We start from the raw sequence: 16,817 nt of genomic DNA on the forward strand, positions 1-16,817 counted from the left end.
TGGCCAGAAAGCTCTGTCGGTAGCTCATGAAACATTATATTCCTGTGTCTCTGCCTGCACTGCATACTGTCCTGCTCGCATTCTGGCTGCTGGTTCTGCTGCTGCTTAAGAGGGAAAGCTAGTGATGTCAGTGTGCTCTGGCCGGAGGGCCCCCTGACAAAGGGGGCCCGGGGTACAGTATGCCCTGCATCCCCCCCTCAATCTGGCTATGCTTTGTGGGGACTGTCAGGTGCACTGTGTACTGTAGATAGAGGGAATGATTTGTAGTACCAGGGAATGAACCCTCCAACTTTCTTCTACCTGTTTGGGTAGGAAGTTCTGTTCCACCTAATTTTCCTCTCTTACGTGTCAACCCCTCCTTCCCTCTCCCCCCCCCCCCCCCCCCCACATATGTGTGCCTGTTCCATGTAGGGCATAGTCCATGGTTCCCAGACTTTTTTCAGTAATTGCACCCTAGAGTATCAGATTTCTTTTTCATGGCACCCCTAGACCAAAGTTTCTTTTTGAGAACTTTAGAAAGAAATATTAAATTAAGTATATTGTTTTTATATGTCACGCTTAAGTCCAGTTGTGTGGTGAGGGACAAGTTTTGATTCAGATTGTCCAATATATTTTAGAATTGGCATCTGCCAGCACTGGCTTTGTCTACTACATTGACCATAAATAAGTTGAATTGGTCCTAGACCACCAATCCAAGGCACCCCTGCAAGTGCCCAGAGGCACCCCAGGTTGCAACGGCACACAGTTTGAGAACCACTGGCATAGTCTAAATCTCTAAAAGTGTAGTACCTTTGAACAACTCTGTGTACTTACAAGTCATTCCGATGTTGACATACAGTATGTTGGTGTGCCAACATCAAAAGTATCTGACTTAGAGAAATACTTATCTGTCAGCATTGATGTGTGGTACAGCACACTGTTTTATTCTCCTGTTTAAGGATGAATCTTAACAATTGTAGAGCAAAGCATTTCTGTTATTAAAGTTGTGCTGATGTTTATACTTTGAGAGATCAGCCAGTAATTACTGATATTGTACAGCTGATATACAGTAAGTCCATATAATATAACTGTTTATCCCCTTCACCTGTGAAATAGATGTCTCATATATGGAGTTCTAAAATAAATGCTTGCTTTGGGTTAATATACACCCTAAATATTCTTCTTCTTCTTCTTCTTCTTTGGTTTGACCAGCAAACTCATATTACAACTTTTTCATATTAATTCAACAATAAAAAAAATCTGCATTTTAAAATGAATAATTGGATAATTATCAAACAACTTTCATATCTGAATAGATCACAGCTACAGGGCAGGCATGTTGTGGCTTTCCAATTGAACTACAGGTTCCAGCATGCTCTGCCAGCCTCTAGTTCAACAACAGCTGAAAAAGTTGCATGCTTTCCAGTAATAAACATTCTCAGCAGTATACTGGAAGTATTTCTGGTATGTGGCAGAGACAATGTGTCATTCAGTCGTCAGGTATATGTAGTAATGTGTATGATAGATAGTCCTGAGGGATTTCTATCAGGTGTGAACCTGAGGGTTACATGTAATGAGCTAGAAGTATCCCTATAAAGTCTTTCTGACACTTATAATCACTGTTTATTAAGGTGTATGTACCAGGTGATAAATGTCAGTCTGTGATGCAAAAGATTTAACCCAATTACAGTCTTTTGAATATTGTACTGTAGGCGTTAAACTTTTTATGCAGATACTTGCAGGCCACAGCAGGCGTCCAATACTGAAATGAATTTCACAAGCATGTATAATGGCAAATCAGATAAACAGTGTGAATCTCAGAGCTCTCACAAAGATTTCTGTACTACAAGATGAGTTTGGGCTTCTTCAGTAATGGGGGCTGTTATGGATAATGGAAACATTTTGCAACACATTCAGTTTAATTTGTATTACATTAAACCTGTTTTGGTATGCAGCAATTCTCATTTGGTCAATTGCATTTGTATTCTTTGTTTCTTGCAGTCCAGGCCAATCATAGGTGGTTTAGCTCCATGTCTTGTGAATGTTTGTCTACAACCTTGATTTTATGCATGGTGCTTTTTTTCCCCTTAGTGTTGTGGAAGCTAGGAAGAATTTGTTGTATTTTTCCTACTTACACACACTGACCCATTCTGTGATGCGGCACTCTTCACACACCACATAACAACACCAGTGGAATTTGCAGTTGCACCTCTCGGTACGTGTCTGTCTGAGAATGTTATGACCGCGGCCACAGCACAGACTCTCACAGTTGTCCATTCCTGGGCTAGTTTTGTTGCATATCCGGCCTTGTGTCCCTGCTGAGTCCAAATTAAGCTCCTGTTCACAGAAGTCAGGAGATTTCTCAAAATATACCAAGTCAGTGATGCCAGTTCGCCTCCGGTATGGAGCATGTGTATGTTCCAACTGCCCCAGCTGTCCATTGTTTCTGTTATGAGGCCTTATCAAAGTGGCCACTGAGAACCTGTCCTTCAGGAGGGAGCCAATCATACGAAACTCCGGCGTTACCTGCCAACAGGTCTTGAGCTGGCAACTTCCAGATGTACCATGGCATTTACATTTTCTTTTCATGTTGTCCATCACAATCTGAGGAGGATGGAAAGAAAAATAAGTAGTTACATTACTTTTGCACTTACTGTCTGTCCAACCAACCCGTTTTCTGACCAACTGCTATCCAACTAACCCGTTTTCTGACCAACTGCTAGCCTCTAGTGTTATTATGTTAGTGTTTATTATGTGTGACATGGGAGTTTATTTGCAAAATGTTGTGTTGTAGAACCCGGCACTTCTGTTCATGTTTATCCCCGATATTTAAAAGGGCAAGAAACGGCTACTAAAAGCATTGCCTTTTTAAATATCGGGCATAACCACCAGGGCCGTAACTAAGTGTGTGCGGAGTGGGCACAGCACATAGCACTGCAGAGTAGGGGATGCTATTTACGCTTACCTTGTGCTTTGTGAAAAAATTATCAGCATTGCGGCTGAGTACAGCTATGTAATGTGTGGCAACAAGAGATTGAATGTGCAGCTGCACACTATATAGATCTGCTCAATTGCAATGCTGATTATTTTTTTTTACAAAGTACCAGTAGCTTCATACAGTGTTCATAGTTTTTATGCAGGATCAAATAGCTCAGTGACCAGGGTGTTTGATTAGAATTCAACAGGTTATAGGTTTGAATCCTAGGAATGGCAGTATATTGAAATGTGTTATTTAATAAAAGGTACTGTAACTGCATAATAACAAGCTCTCAAGTTAAGTGTATGAATGTGGTATAAAGAGGATTCGTGTCCAAATTGTCTTGCAGTGGTCTATAAATGTGTGTGTAATATATATATATATATATATATATATATAATGTGGGAAGGGGCATAATAGCATGGGCTTTCTCTGGGATCAATTGTGTCATGCCCCTTCCCCACGAGGCATGCACCTTATGTCCCTATTGAAAATATAATGAGGGGAGGGGGGTGGGGGCAATTCTCTCTCTAGCACAGGGCACTAAAAAGTCTAGTTAAGGCTCTGATAAACACAATCAGAAGTGCCGGGTTTTACAACCTGATGCTTGGTAAATAAAGTCCCTGGTATGTATGTGTGAGGCAGGCTGTAATAGACATAGGCATCATGTGTCTCTCCAGGCTTTGGCGGGAAGACTGTGATGGGAATTGTAGTTCTGTAGCACTGGTTGCCGCTGAGTGGTCAGCAGGATATAATACACGATTAGTTCTATCTTTTACCTTATCCGTGGGTGTGGTATAAGAAATCTACAATGTTTAGGTCAACCCCATATGGTCGACATGCATTAGATCGACGCTGACAAAAGGTTGACATGCATTAGGACGACACTGACAAAAGGTCAACACAGGAAAAGTTTGACAGGTGAATAACGTCGACACATGAAATCAACACAGGAAATGGACGATACAGAAAAGGTTGACACAACATTTTTCTCTTACGTCCTTGGGGATAATGGGAATCCATTTAGTACCATGGGGTATAGACGGGTCCTCTAGGAGCCTTGGGCACTTTAAAAATTTGATAGTGTGTGCTGGCTCCTCCCTCTATGCCCCTCCTACCAGACTCAGTTTAGAAAATGTGCCCGGAAGAGCCGGTCACGTCGCTGGAAGCTCCAGAAGAGTTTTCTGCATTTATTTTGTCTGTTATTTTCAGGCAGGACAGGACGGCACCAGCCTGCCTGTTTCATGGGACTTAGGGGGGAGGACGGCCCAACCTCTTGAAGGGTTAATGGTCCCGTTCCCCGCTGACAGGACACTAGCTCCTGCAGGAACTGTTCGCAAGCCACTCCACGGCGAGCGTACAACAGCGCAGCACGCTGCCGCCACCCCTAACAGAGCCAGAAGAAAGAAGAATGGTGAGTGCTAAGCCGGCGTCCCGGTTAGCGGGTCGCCGGCCATTATGGCGACATGAGGGTACGGAGATGCACAACTTCTACGTGGGGTGGCTGGGTCTCCAGACTCAGTACACAGTGCAGACGCACAGCTTTTGAGGGGGCGAACTGAGTCTCAGTACACTTTATGTGTACACAGTACCCAGACTGGCATTACAGACTTAAAAGGGGGCTGACTCCATTTTAGGCACAAAATTACCTCAGCAAGTATAAAAAATAGCGGGAAGACCGTGCGCCACTGACTTCACTATGAGCAGATCCAGCAGCCACCAGTGCCACTTTCTCTCTGCAGTGGACATGCTGACTGACAGGGACGCGCAGCTCCTCCGGAGAGACTCCAGATTACCTCAGCGGTACCAGGGAGTCATAGCAGGGGGGAGCTAAGCTTGGCATTAGCAGAAAGGGCGCTGTGTGCTGGCTCCATACTATCTCTGTGCAGTGGCGTCATGAGGGGGGTGCGGGGGGTGCGGCCCGCACCCGGGTGTCACCCTTCAATGGGGTGACACCAAAAAGAGCTGCTTACACACACCCCATCCCAACTACTGACTTGACAGACATGCCCACGGCAGCACCCACACCCACTGCTTCCTGGGGCACCAAGATCACGCAATCCCCGCTGACTGATGAGCCGGACTGTCAATTAATTCACCGCCGCGACACCGCTGGGTCCGTCCTGCCGCAGTCTCTATGGAAACGATGCCGGGTGCTGTACGTCACTCCCTCGTGACGTCATCGCGCACTCCGGCACCGCATACCATTCTGGAATGGACAACGGGCGGAGGCTTGAGTGCTGCTGCACCGTTAGAATAGGAAGGACCTGGACATACATTTCCGCAGTCTATCCCCCTCAGCTGACAGAACACACTGCCAACTAAAGGTATATTACAAAAGTGTGTGGCAGTGTAGAATAGATAAGGGGTAGATGTGTATACATTATATAAGGGGATGGTGTGGGGCTGATGTGCTAAAAGTATATAACTGGTGGGGTCTGATGGACATAAAATATATTAGGGGTGGGTTAATGGGCAAAAAATAGGAGTGGAGGGTGATGGATATAAAATATATAAAGGGCTTGGGTAATAATGAGCATAAAAAATATAAGGGGGAGTATAAAATTCTAAATAAATATAAGTGAAGGGGAATACGGGGCACAAAATGACTAAATACATATATACGGAAAGGGGTGGGAGGGTCTTCAAGCACAACTACTGTGGGCATTGTAATGTGAATAAGATCGTATGCTATTGTGTGCTATGGTGTGGCGTTAATTTGAATTGGGGGTACTATTGGTGGTGTGCATCGGCACGCACTGTCCCTTTATTGCATATGGATAGAGGGCGCAAATTTCTCATTTGCTGGGAGCACCAAACATTCTAACACTGGCCCCTGCTCTCAAGGTTTCTGCATGGACTGATACAAGAGTAGGTCGATAGGGTGGGGGGTGACACCATGAGTTACAACACCGGGTGACACCAACCCTAGTGACGCCTCTGTCTCTGTGTCTCCCTGGAAGGGCTCTTTGTGGGTTAATTGTGCATTTAACCTCTTCCTGTGTGTGCTGTCACTGTCACAGTATGTCAGACAAAGAGTGTGTTTCATGTAAAGCACAGTGTTCCTCTTCTCCAGGGGGTTCACTACTGTGTACTCAGAGCAGTGTACCTTCCCAGGCTAATGGGGCAGAGCCAGCTTGGCTGGACACCATTAATGGAATGAATTCCAATATTTCTACAAAATTGTCCCACAATGAGAAAGAGACGCAATACTTAAGACAATCGATGACTGAGTTTATAAAAAGAGACTCAGTACCCAAACCAGCGTCTCAGTCCCCTGCCATTTATCTGCAAAAACGTACTTTGGCCCATATCCAGCAGTCTGACTCTGATGTTGAAGGGTCAGACATGGAGGAGGGGGATGTGGACTCAGAGAAGTTCTGCATATCGATTCCCTGATAAGGTAACAGAGGAGACTGAGGAATCTTATTTTAATATAAAAAAAAATCCTCAACCACTTTTCCTGTGTCAAAGGAACTAAATACCCTGTTTGAAGAACCGTGGGTTAATCCTGAAAGGAAATTTCAAATCCCTAAAAGGTTGCTTTCATCTTTTCCTCCTGAGGATAGGAAAAAATGGGAAAATCCACCGATAGTGGATGCATCAGTATCCAAGCTGTCACGAAAAAAATATTGTATTGCCTGTCCTGGGTGCAGCCTCCCTAAAAGACACGGCTGATCGTAGAATTGAAACCACACTCAAATCCTTGTATACAGCTGCTGGGGTGGCCCAGAGACCCACTATAGCATGTGGGTGGATTACTAAGGCCATCGCCAAATGGTCGGGTAACCTAATTGAGGGTATAGAAGTCCAAGGATCTTCCTTCTGCAGCTCCCCCAGCCAGGAAGGACTACTCAGGACCTAATCTACAGTCCTTTTGGACTGCCAAGTTTAAGGGCACAGCCAGAGGTTTTTCTGCAGCCACCAGAGGCGATAGAGGTAAACCACGCAAACCAGCAACTGCCAGTTCACAGGAACAGAGCTCAAGCTCTGCTTTCTCAAAGCCTTCAGCATGACAGTGGACCGCGATGCCTGGAGGTCTGTCAAGTGGGAACCCGGCTAAAATTCTTCAGTCACATCTGGACAGGTTCATGCCAGGATTCCTGAGTCATAGATCTTATTTCCCAGGGCTACAGACTGGAATTTCAGGAGCTCCCACCTCACAGATTCTTCAAATCAGGCTTACCAGTTTCGCAAGAGGCAAGTATTACCTTACAGGACGCCATTCAAAAACTGGTACAGACTCAGGTCATTGTTCCAGTTCCACCTCATCTGCAAAACAAGGGGTATTATTCCAACTTGTTTGAAGTACCAAAACCGGACGGTTCGGTAATACCAATTTTGAACCTCAAGTCGTTGAACCCGTACTTACGAGTGTTAAAATTCAAGATGGAGTCTCTGAGAGCGGTGATCTCAGGTCTGGAGGAGGGGGACTTCTTGGTTTCTCTGGATATCAAGGATGCGTACCTTCACATTCCGATCTGGCCGCCTCACCAGGCTTATCTATGGTTTGCACTGCAGGACTGTCACTACCAGTTCCAGGCCCTGCCATTTGGCCTCTCCATGGCACCGAGAGTGTTCACTAAAGTGGTGGCAGAGATGATGTTTCTACTCCACAAACGGGGAGTGAACATACAGTAATTCTGTACCTGGACGATCTTCTGATAAAGGCGCCGTCCAGGGAGCGGTTGTTGGACAGCATTGGCCGCTCAACCAGACTACTCCTGGATCACGGGTGGATTCTGAACTTAACAAAATCTCACCTGGAACCGACACAGAGACTTCTTTTTCTGGTAATGATACTGGACACAGAGACTCCAAGAGTGTTCCTTCCCTTGGAGAAGGCTATGGTAATCCAGTCGATGGTTTGGGTTGTCCTGAAGCTGACCTGGATCTTGGTGCATCTGTGCATTCGCCTTCTGGGGAAATGGTGGCCTCTTACAAGGCTTTTCAGGACGGTAGGTTTCATGCGAGGTCCTTTCAGCTGGATCTGTTGGACAAATGGTCCAGATTGCATCTTTACATGCACCAGAGGATCTGTCTGTCACCAAGAGCCAAGATCTCCCTTCTGTGGTGGCTACAGAATTTTCACCTTGTCGAGGGTCAGAGGTTTGGGATTCAGAATTGGATTCTGCTAACCACAGACCTCAGAGGTTGGGGAGAAGTCACCTAGGGGGTGCAGTTTCAAGGAAGATGGTCAAGTCAGGAAGTCGTCATTCCGATAACCATCTTGTAACTCATTGGAACTCAGGGCAATCTAGAAAGCCCTTCTGAAGGCCTCATCTCCACTTCGGAATCAGGCCATTCAAGTCCAGTTGGACAATGTTGCAGCTGTAATGTACATAAACCAACAGGGCGGAAAGAAAAGCAGAGCAGCAATGTCAGAGGTGTCAAGAATTCTCCGCTGGGCGGAAAAACACGCCGTAGTGCTGTCGGCAGTCTTCATTCCGGGAGTAGACCACTGGGAAGGATACTTCCACAGAAGACACGACCTACACCTGGGGGAGTGGGACCTCCACCCGGAGGTGTTCCGGTGGGGATATCCCATATCACGTCGGTGGGGATATCCACAAATCGACATGATGGCCTCTCGACTCAACAAGAAGCTCAAGCGGTATTGTTCCAGGTCAGTAGACGCTCTGACAACTCTGTGGGTCTACCAGATGGTGTACGTGTTTTCTTCACTTCCTCTGATCCCAAGAATTCTAAAGAGAATAAAAAGGGAAAAGGTTCAAGCAATCCTCATTGCTCCGGACTGGACTCAAAGGGCCTGGTACGCGAATCTTCTCGAGATGCTAATCGAAGATCTGTGGCCTCTACCTCTTCACGAGGATCTTCTGCAACAGGGCCTGTTCATCTATCAAGACATACAGCGGCTACGTTTAACGGCATGGAAGTTGAACAGCTGATTCTAGCCAAGAGAAGGATTCCTGACAAGGTCATCCCGACTATGATCCAAGCCAGAAAGGGGGTAACATCTAAACATTACCACCGTATATGGAAGAAGTATGTCTCTTGGTGTGAGAGCAAACAATATTCTGCAGTGGAATTTCATCTGGGACGTCTCCTGCTTTTTCTGCAGTCGGGAGGTTTCATTAAAGTCCAGATTTTTTTTCATAGGTTCCATTAAAGTCCAGATTTTGGCCTTGTCAATTTACTTTCAGAAAAAATTGGCTTCTCTCCCTGAGGTTCAGATGTTCTTGAAAGGTGTTCTGCACATCCAGCCTCCCTTTGTGCCTCACACGGCACCTTGGGATTTCAATTTGGTGCTGCAGTTCCTCCAATTGGACTGGTTTGAATCATTACAGGAATTTGACGTAAAGTACTTTACTTGGAAGACCATCACACTGTTGGCCTTGGCTTCAGCAAGACGTGTCGGAGCTAGGGGCGTTGTCTCACAAGAGTCCCTACTTAATTTTCCATGAAGACAGAGCTGAACTCAGAACTCGTCAGCAATTTCTTTCTAAAGTGGTGTCCGCGTTTCACATCAACCAACCTATTGTGGTTCCGGCTGTTACAGACGCCTCTGCTACTTCAAAGTCTTTGGATGTTGAGAGGGCTTTGAAGGTGTATGTAACGAGAACAGCTCGTCACAGGAAATCGGACTCACTGTTCGTTCTCTATGATCCCAATAAGATTTGGTGTCCTGCTTCAAAGCAGTCTATTGCACGCTGGATCAGGTTCACTATTCAGCATGCTTATTCTACAGCAGGATTGCCGTTTCCAAAATCTGTACAGGTCCACTCTACTAGGTCGGTGGGTTCTTCTTGGGTGGCTGCCCGGGGTGTCTCGGCTTTACAGCTCTGCCGAGCAGCTACTTGGTCAGGTTCGAACATGTTTGCAAAGTTTTACAAGTTCGATACTTTGGCCTCTGAGGACCTTCAGTTTGGTCAATCAGTTCTGCAGGAACCACAGCACTTTCCCACCTGACTTGGGAGCTTTGGTACTTCCCCATGGTACTAAATAGATTCCCAGTATCCCCAAGGACATAAGAGAAAATAGGATTTTAATTACCTACTGGTAAATCCTTTTCTCGTAGTCCGCAGGGAATACTGGGCGCCCGCCCGATGCTTCATTCTTCCTGCACTGTTACTTGGTTAAGTATTCTGGTTGGTTCAGCTGTTGTTGTTCCTGGTTTCAAGTTTAGTTAGCATGGCTTTCCTCTTGTTTCGTGTGTGCTGGTTCATAATCTCACCACTTTCCTTATCTATCCTTCTCTCAAAGTATGTCCATCTCCTCGGGCACAGTTTCCTAGACTGAGTCTGGTAGGAGGGGCATAGAGGGAGGAGCCAGCGCACACTATCAAATTCTTAAAGTGCCCAAGGCTCCTAGTGGACCCATCTATACCCCATGGTACTAAATGGATTCCCTGTAACCCCTACGGACTACGAGAAAAGTATTTACCGGTAGGTAATTAAAATCCTATTTTTTGTGTGTGTCGTTTTCGCTGTCAAAGTTTAGGCACATAGAAGGAGAGGTAAGATTTAGGCATCAAGCAGGGAGAGTTAGGTTTTAGGCAGCGGGGAAGGGAGGGTTAGGGTTAGACACCCACAAGCGAGGTTTATGGTAGGGGGCAGACAGAGGTGGGTTAGGGGACTTTAGAGGAGCTGTCGGGATTCTGATGGACGGGATGCCACTGTTGGTATTCTAACCGCCAGCATCCCGTCCATCAGTAAATCATACTGAACCCGTTACTATTCCCAATCATAGTACATGTGGATGGTAAAGTATATGCAGAAAACCCTCAAACAGTTGTGTTGACATGTATCTACCATATGTGTCAACCATTGCCATGTTGACCATTTGAACCTGTCAAACTTTTATACATGTCGACCTTTTCCAGTACTGACCTTTTGTCAATGTCGAGCCAATACATGTTGACCTTTTCTCAGTGTCAACCTTGTGCATGTCGACCATATGGGGTCGACCTAATGATTGTCAACTAGACATTGTCTATCTATACACTGGAACCACTTGTTCACGCTGCATCTCTCTATCATTACCACCAGGTCTTGTGTTCTATAGTAATAAGGCATTTTGTATCAACATATCAATCCTAAAATAATGCTGGATATTTTAAAGAACTGCTACATCTAAAAGCATATTTCTCTTATATGAAAGAACTATAAGTAATGTTGACAAATCACCATATATTCATATATTTCAAAAATCTTTTACGGACCTTTAAACTAAAGTTTATTGGGATATAGGAGGTCATTCCGAGTTGATCTCTAGCTGCATTTGTTCGCAGCGCAGCGATCAGGGTAAAAAACGGCAGTTCTGCGTATACGTATGCAGCGCAATGCGCACGCGTGACGTATGGGCACAACAAACTGTGCAGTTTTGCACAGGGTCTAGCGATGCATTTCAGTCGCACTGGTTGACGCATTTGTCGCTGAATCGCGTCATCATAGCCACGCCCCCTGCAGTATGATGCTGGTAATTTCGGCATTACAGAGCGCAGGGTGTGGCTATAATGACGCAATCACAGTAACCACGCCCCGTTCCGCCTCCTCTCCACCCCCTTGCTGCATCATATCTCTACCCCTCCCAGCCCTGCTGCCGGGCTGACCTGGCTGCTCTCTCCCACAGAGAGCAGCCAGGATATCGGCAACCATGCTGCAGAGTCGCACCAGCGAAAATATACAAATGCTAATTAATACCTTCGCCTGGTGCAGATGCCTGTGCCAGAATGTGCAAGCCCTGAGGCACCCACTTTATGTGCCCCTATGCACTATAGCACTGGCTCCACACAGTTCACCATCGGAGCACCATCGCATTCAACTCTGTATCAGCCCAAATGGATTTCACTTGGATAAATAAAGGTACATATTGTGTCAGACATATTCAGTCTTCTAAATATAAATATAATAAGTATTGTTATTATCCTTTACAAGAGGTCCGCCGCGCCTTACAAAATACATAAACACTATGAACAAAACAAAAAAAAAAGAGAGACTTACAGTACAAAATGGAATACATACGAAATCCCGGCAGACGGGATACCAGCTGTCACTATACAAACAGAGGCAACCCATCTGCCGGAATCCCGACAGCGAGTCTCCGCGCGGGCTCGCTGCACTCACCACGCATCAGACCCGGTTCTATTCCCACTCGGTTGGTGGCGTGGACCCGCCAACCGAGTGGGAATACCAAGCACTTGTCATGATTGCGTCTGGCAGCATATCACCGGCTGTCTGCATTCTGGCATCGGTTTCCTGAAAGATGGCCTACTATGTCTGCGGGTGCAGGGGTGATCCAGAACAACATGACAGGGAGGCACCGTGACATGGAAAGAAGAAGGAGGGGGTTATTTGCTCGCAACAAGGAGCGTAGTCTCTAAGGGAATGCCGTATCCATATAATGGGGAGAGGCAGAGGATGACAGGAGAGAGGGTGATGGGGAGACTGTGATGCAGGGGAGAGGCAGTGGGTTGCTGCCATCATGACTGCATGGGTTTCTTTATTGCCAGGGAGGAGCAGGATTCAACTATACCAGCCTGCTATTACTTGCTCACGTTGTTTTGTTTTGTTTTTTAAATAAATGATTCCCTGTATGCTCTTTGCTTTCTTTGCAAAGATAACAATAGATCAATAACGTTTTCTTTTTCAGACTCAGTACAACTCAGCACTATATCTAGAACTATGGGATACTGTATGTTATCAATGTCTAAATTGTGTCATATTGTGCTGCTTACTCATCCAATCTGCACTATGCCTGCAGCAGCCAGCAGCTCTTCATTACACAGTCTGCCTGCAGACTAGAAGACACACACCCCATCCCCCACAGATCCATCACAGGGTGGTCCTAACCGGCGACAGAGGCTCCTCCCTCTTCAACTGATCTGCACTACTGGCTAGAGTAGTGGACCTGGACGGAGTCTGTACACAGGCCTCCTCTTCTCTTAATACATACCGCCCAACTTTTTATAGAGGAGAAGAGGAACCGGGGAAGGAGGTGCGGCCTATTGTGGGAGGGGGCATGTGCTTTGTGGGCATGGCCTCGTGACACAAACACGTTTTTGACATTTTGGTGGGGTGCGCAGCGCTCCCCAAGCAGCTGGTCAGTCCTCTGCTCACCTCCCAGCACTGAATAGATGCACGCGCAGTTCATCTATTCAGAGATCACTTTCTGCTTTGCAGAGCAGAGCAGCGGGTGATCAAAGCCTCCCTCAACTGCCCACCCGGCCAACGGGACACTGTTGTGTCCAAATAGCAGGTCCAAATAGCAGGTCTGTCCCACTGGTATCAGGACAGTTGGGAGGTATGCTTAATATGCCCTTGAACCCATTGTCTCCATCAGTGAAATGTGTGTTCTATTACAATAGGCTTAGGTCAGGAAGCATGATGTGCTTAGTTAATGTTGCTCTTTCCATGAAACATTTATTTATGTTTATTAAACCAAAAACAACTCTAAAACCTGGATTAAATATTGTATTTTATTTACATCAGAGGTTACTAGGATTCAAGCTTTCAAGTTTCTTAGCTTCATTTTCTGCACTCCCTGGGTGTGTAGGGTTAATAGCATTTTTTCCTACAACTGTCAATATGAGACCTGGTGAATAAAGGGAAGGCTTAAAGATTTATGGAAACAAGCCTGGAGCAAATTGGTATAAGAGCCAAAGCTCCTCTGACAAGTTGTTTTCTGACAAGATGTACGTGCCCCGCAGGTGAAAGTACAGGTCACAGGTAGGTTAAATAGGAGAAGGGTTAAGGGTTAGAGTTGAGTTATGCATTTTTGGTTCTTTCTGACCTGGATTTAACAGTAAGATACCAAATTTCTATTATTGATGAAAAAAATATTTTATCACAATTGAATAATAGAGTAAGTACATGATATTTCTGATTGCCTTGTTGTGAATTCACAATTGAGTAGATAATGTCCACTGTTGTCCTATGTTCTGTTACCCATACCGTTGACGTATCACCGGGGCTCACCCCGCACACTCTGCACCCACTTGTTTAATACCTACCTCTCTGGAGTGCCCCGTCGGAGCCATCCCTTCTCGGCAGCGCAATAGAGTCTGAACACTAAGGGGAACAAACTCTATTGCGCCTGCTGAAAACTCAGAAAAGATGGAACGGCTGCCATTTTTCCGGCGTTTTGCGCATGCGCATTAAAAAAAATCTTCAGGAAAATGGGCGCCGCGCTGTGTTCCCGGAGGTTTGCGCATGCGCAATAGAATCTGTGCTCAGACTCTATTGCCGCTGCGGAGGATGGCACCGCCAGGGGACTCCTGAGAGGTAAGTATTAATTTAAAACCTGTGCATCGGTCAGAAAGGAGGGGGCCCCTGATGCAGAAGGCTGCACACCTGCTTCCTCCTCTCTTAAAATGCCCCTGACCTACACTACATAATTTCGTAGATACAAATCAACAGTTCTTATGTGGAGAAAACAATGTAAATGTACATTATAAAATGACAATGGAATAATGTAAGAAATCAGTAGTAGTGTCCACAGAGTGGTGTGCCAAAGTGACTCTGAGTGGGAGAGGTCTACTGCAGAGAGGAAACAAAAGTTAAAGCCTTGTCAAATATATTCAGCTCTGGATGTTATGTAAATAGATTGGGTCACCTCATATGTATGTGGCTATGGGGTATTTTTCAAAACTAGTTTTGGTTCCAGATCCAAATGAGTATAAGGGGGAATTCAATTGTTTTTAGGACGCCCGTACTTGCATTATTACTTTAGACAAGGTGATATGCAATAGTTTGATGTGGTGCAGGATGGCAAATACTTTTTGCACTGATCAAACCCAAATAGACTGGGTTTAGCTGGCAAAATGGTTAAGCCTGAATAAAGAACTGGGTGCAACGTGAAAAGTGCCATTTGGGCGCACAATTACTTCTGCTTCCCACCTCAGTAGGCTGTGAGCAGAATCATGTTAGTGCGCCCCCTTTTGGCAGAAACAATTGAATAGCTTCCATCGCCCATGCATGGATACTGTGAAAACAACTGAATTCCCCCTAATTTCCGCCATGACTAAGAACTCTATTTTGATCAATTATTGAAGTAAAATCCTTTTAGTTAAGCCAAATTTCACCACTAGGGTGGTGTGTGGGTGTGTGCGGGGGTGAAGGGGGGGTTAGTTACATCAATATGCTGGCTCCTCCTCAGTGACTGGGAGCCGGGTGCTGCACTGTGACATGCAGTGTTCGTCTTTCTGTCACTGAGAAGGAGCCAGCAATGCAGGGGGATTCGCCCCCAGAGTGATAAATTGAGGCCAGGAGGATGAGATAACGTCCTCCCATAGTGAAAAAGGCAGGCTTAATAAATGCTTCCGAAGAGAAGACCCGCTTCACCGCGATAATGCAGTGAAGCGGGTCCATGACTATAAGGAATGAAAAAGGCAGTTTAATAAATCTGCCCTAAAATGAGGCCACTCCCCGTTTGGACGCATGCGTGGGGGTGCTCTCTTGTAACACCAGGTACCACCTGACTCAGGACGCAGCTGATTAAATTAAATTCCTGCCTACAACTGTGGTAGTTAAGTCTCTACTTTACAAATGTTACTTTGAATATTCTGTATGATTTTATATGACTTGTTTATCCTTCAGACCTAAACCTAGAAATCCATTTTATCTGCCATGTAATCTGTGTAATACTTTGGATTTTGGAACATTTTTCCAAAGCAAGAGAATTATAGACTCTTGCTCAATAGTGCCCCTAGTGTTTAAATGTCAGTGGAATGGTAGAATATGTGCTTGGCCTTTATCCAGTCAGGGAATAAATATTTATTGTTAAAAAATGAGAATTTTACTGCATAATGTTTCATACAATGTTGCAACTAGTGATCTGCATAGACTTTATATAGGTCATGAACTATAGTAAATGTTTTGCAGGATCTAACTTATAATCATAAATATACAGCAGACATTCTGCTTACCAAATGAAAACAACTACATCAATAAAACACTGAACTAGAAACTGGCATTAATGTCACTAAAGAAGAACAGTGGCAAAAACAAAAAAAAAAAACACTGAATGATGTTCTCCCAGCTTCAGATCACCTAAATTTCCACATGCAACGTGTACTACCTTTTTTTTCTTTACATTATTACTATTTACTTATATAGTGCCAGCATTTCCATTATGCTTTACAGTTGTAAACATATGTATATCTGGATTATTCTGTGCTTTTTAGTAATTTCTTTAGCTCATTCCCTATATCATCCAGGCCAACTTGCTTATTTGTGTTTACTTGCCATTGCACAATATATATCAGTGCTCTTGGCAATTGGTACAATTTCATCAAGAAAGCAGCATGGTACCATATTTAATATGTATAACTTAAGGCAGATCATGGTTTAAAACAAAAATAGCTGGTTGTATGGACTTTCTGCTTTTTTTGTGCGGGGTACTTCACGCACCACCCCAAATAACATTATACCCAAACATATTTTTCTCATTTGAGCAAACAAATCCAGGATGTTTACGCATTGTCTAAAGCAATTCATACAGTATATAAACATAAAAAATGTCTCCACCAACTATGGCATTACAGAAGGGTTCACATAAAACTACAAAAACAAAATATGTGCTTTCAAAGCTACTATCTCAGAGCTGACTCTTTGCACACACAAACACCCACTTCCTCTGGATACACCCTAAAAACAATAGCAAGGCATTGTTCGCCATGTTTCTACAACAATGGACACACTTGTCATGTGATTTATACTCTTTACAAGATCAAAGGACATTATATGTTTTTAAGCTGTTTGACATGATTAGACATTGTCATGTTGCTGTATTGGGAAGTAATTTAGGCAGTTAGGGGCTCTGCTGATTCTGAGTTGGGAGCAAAGCTAAAACAGTAACATTGTATCTTGGTGGTAGAACCATTTTGCTTTGCAGGTGGGGA

General features: G+C 44.8%; 1 protein-coding gene across 3 annotated transcripts in view; it reads right to left on the reverse strand.

The window, feature by feature from the left end:
- Nucleotides 1-400: 400 nt before the first annotated feature.
- WNT10A (Wnt family member 10A) overlaps nt 401-16,817 on the reverse strand; it is a 345,036-nt gene continuing 328,619 nt past the window's right edge. For all 3 annotated transcript variants that reach the window (XM_063933889.1, XM_063933888.1, XM_063933887.1), the window contains exon 4: nt 401-2,583. In XM_063933889.1, the coding sequence (XP_063789959.1) occupies nt 2,107-2,583 (477 nt within the window). In that variant the 3' untranslated portion in view covers nt 401-2,106. The remainder of the gene's footprint in view (nt 2,584-16,817) is intronic.

The sequence above is a fragment of the Pseudophryne corroboree genome, chromosome 7 (assembly GCF_028390025.1).
Source record: "Pseudophryne corroboree isolate aPseCor3 chromosome 7, aPseCor3.hap2, whole genome shotgun sequence".
NCBI classification, from domain to species: domain Eukaryota; kingdom Metazoa; phylum Chordata; class Amphibia; order Anura; family Myobatrachidae; genus Pseudophryne; species Pseudophryne corroboree.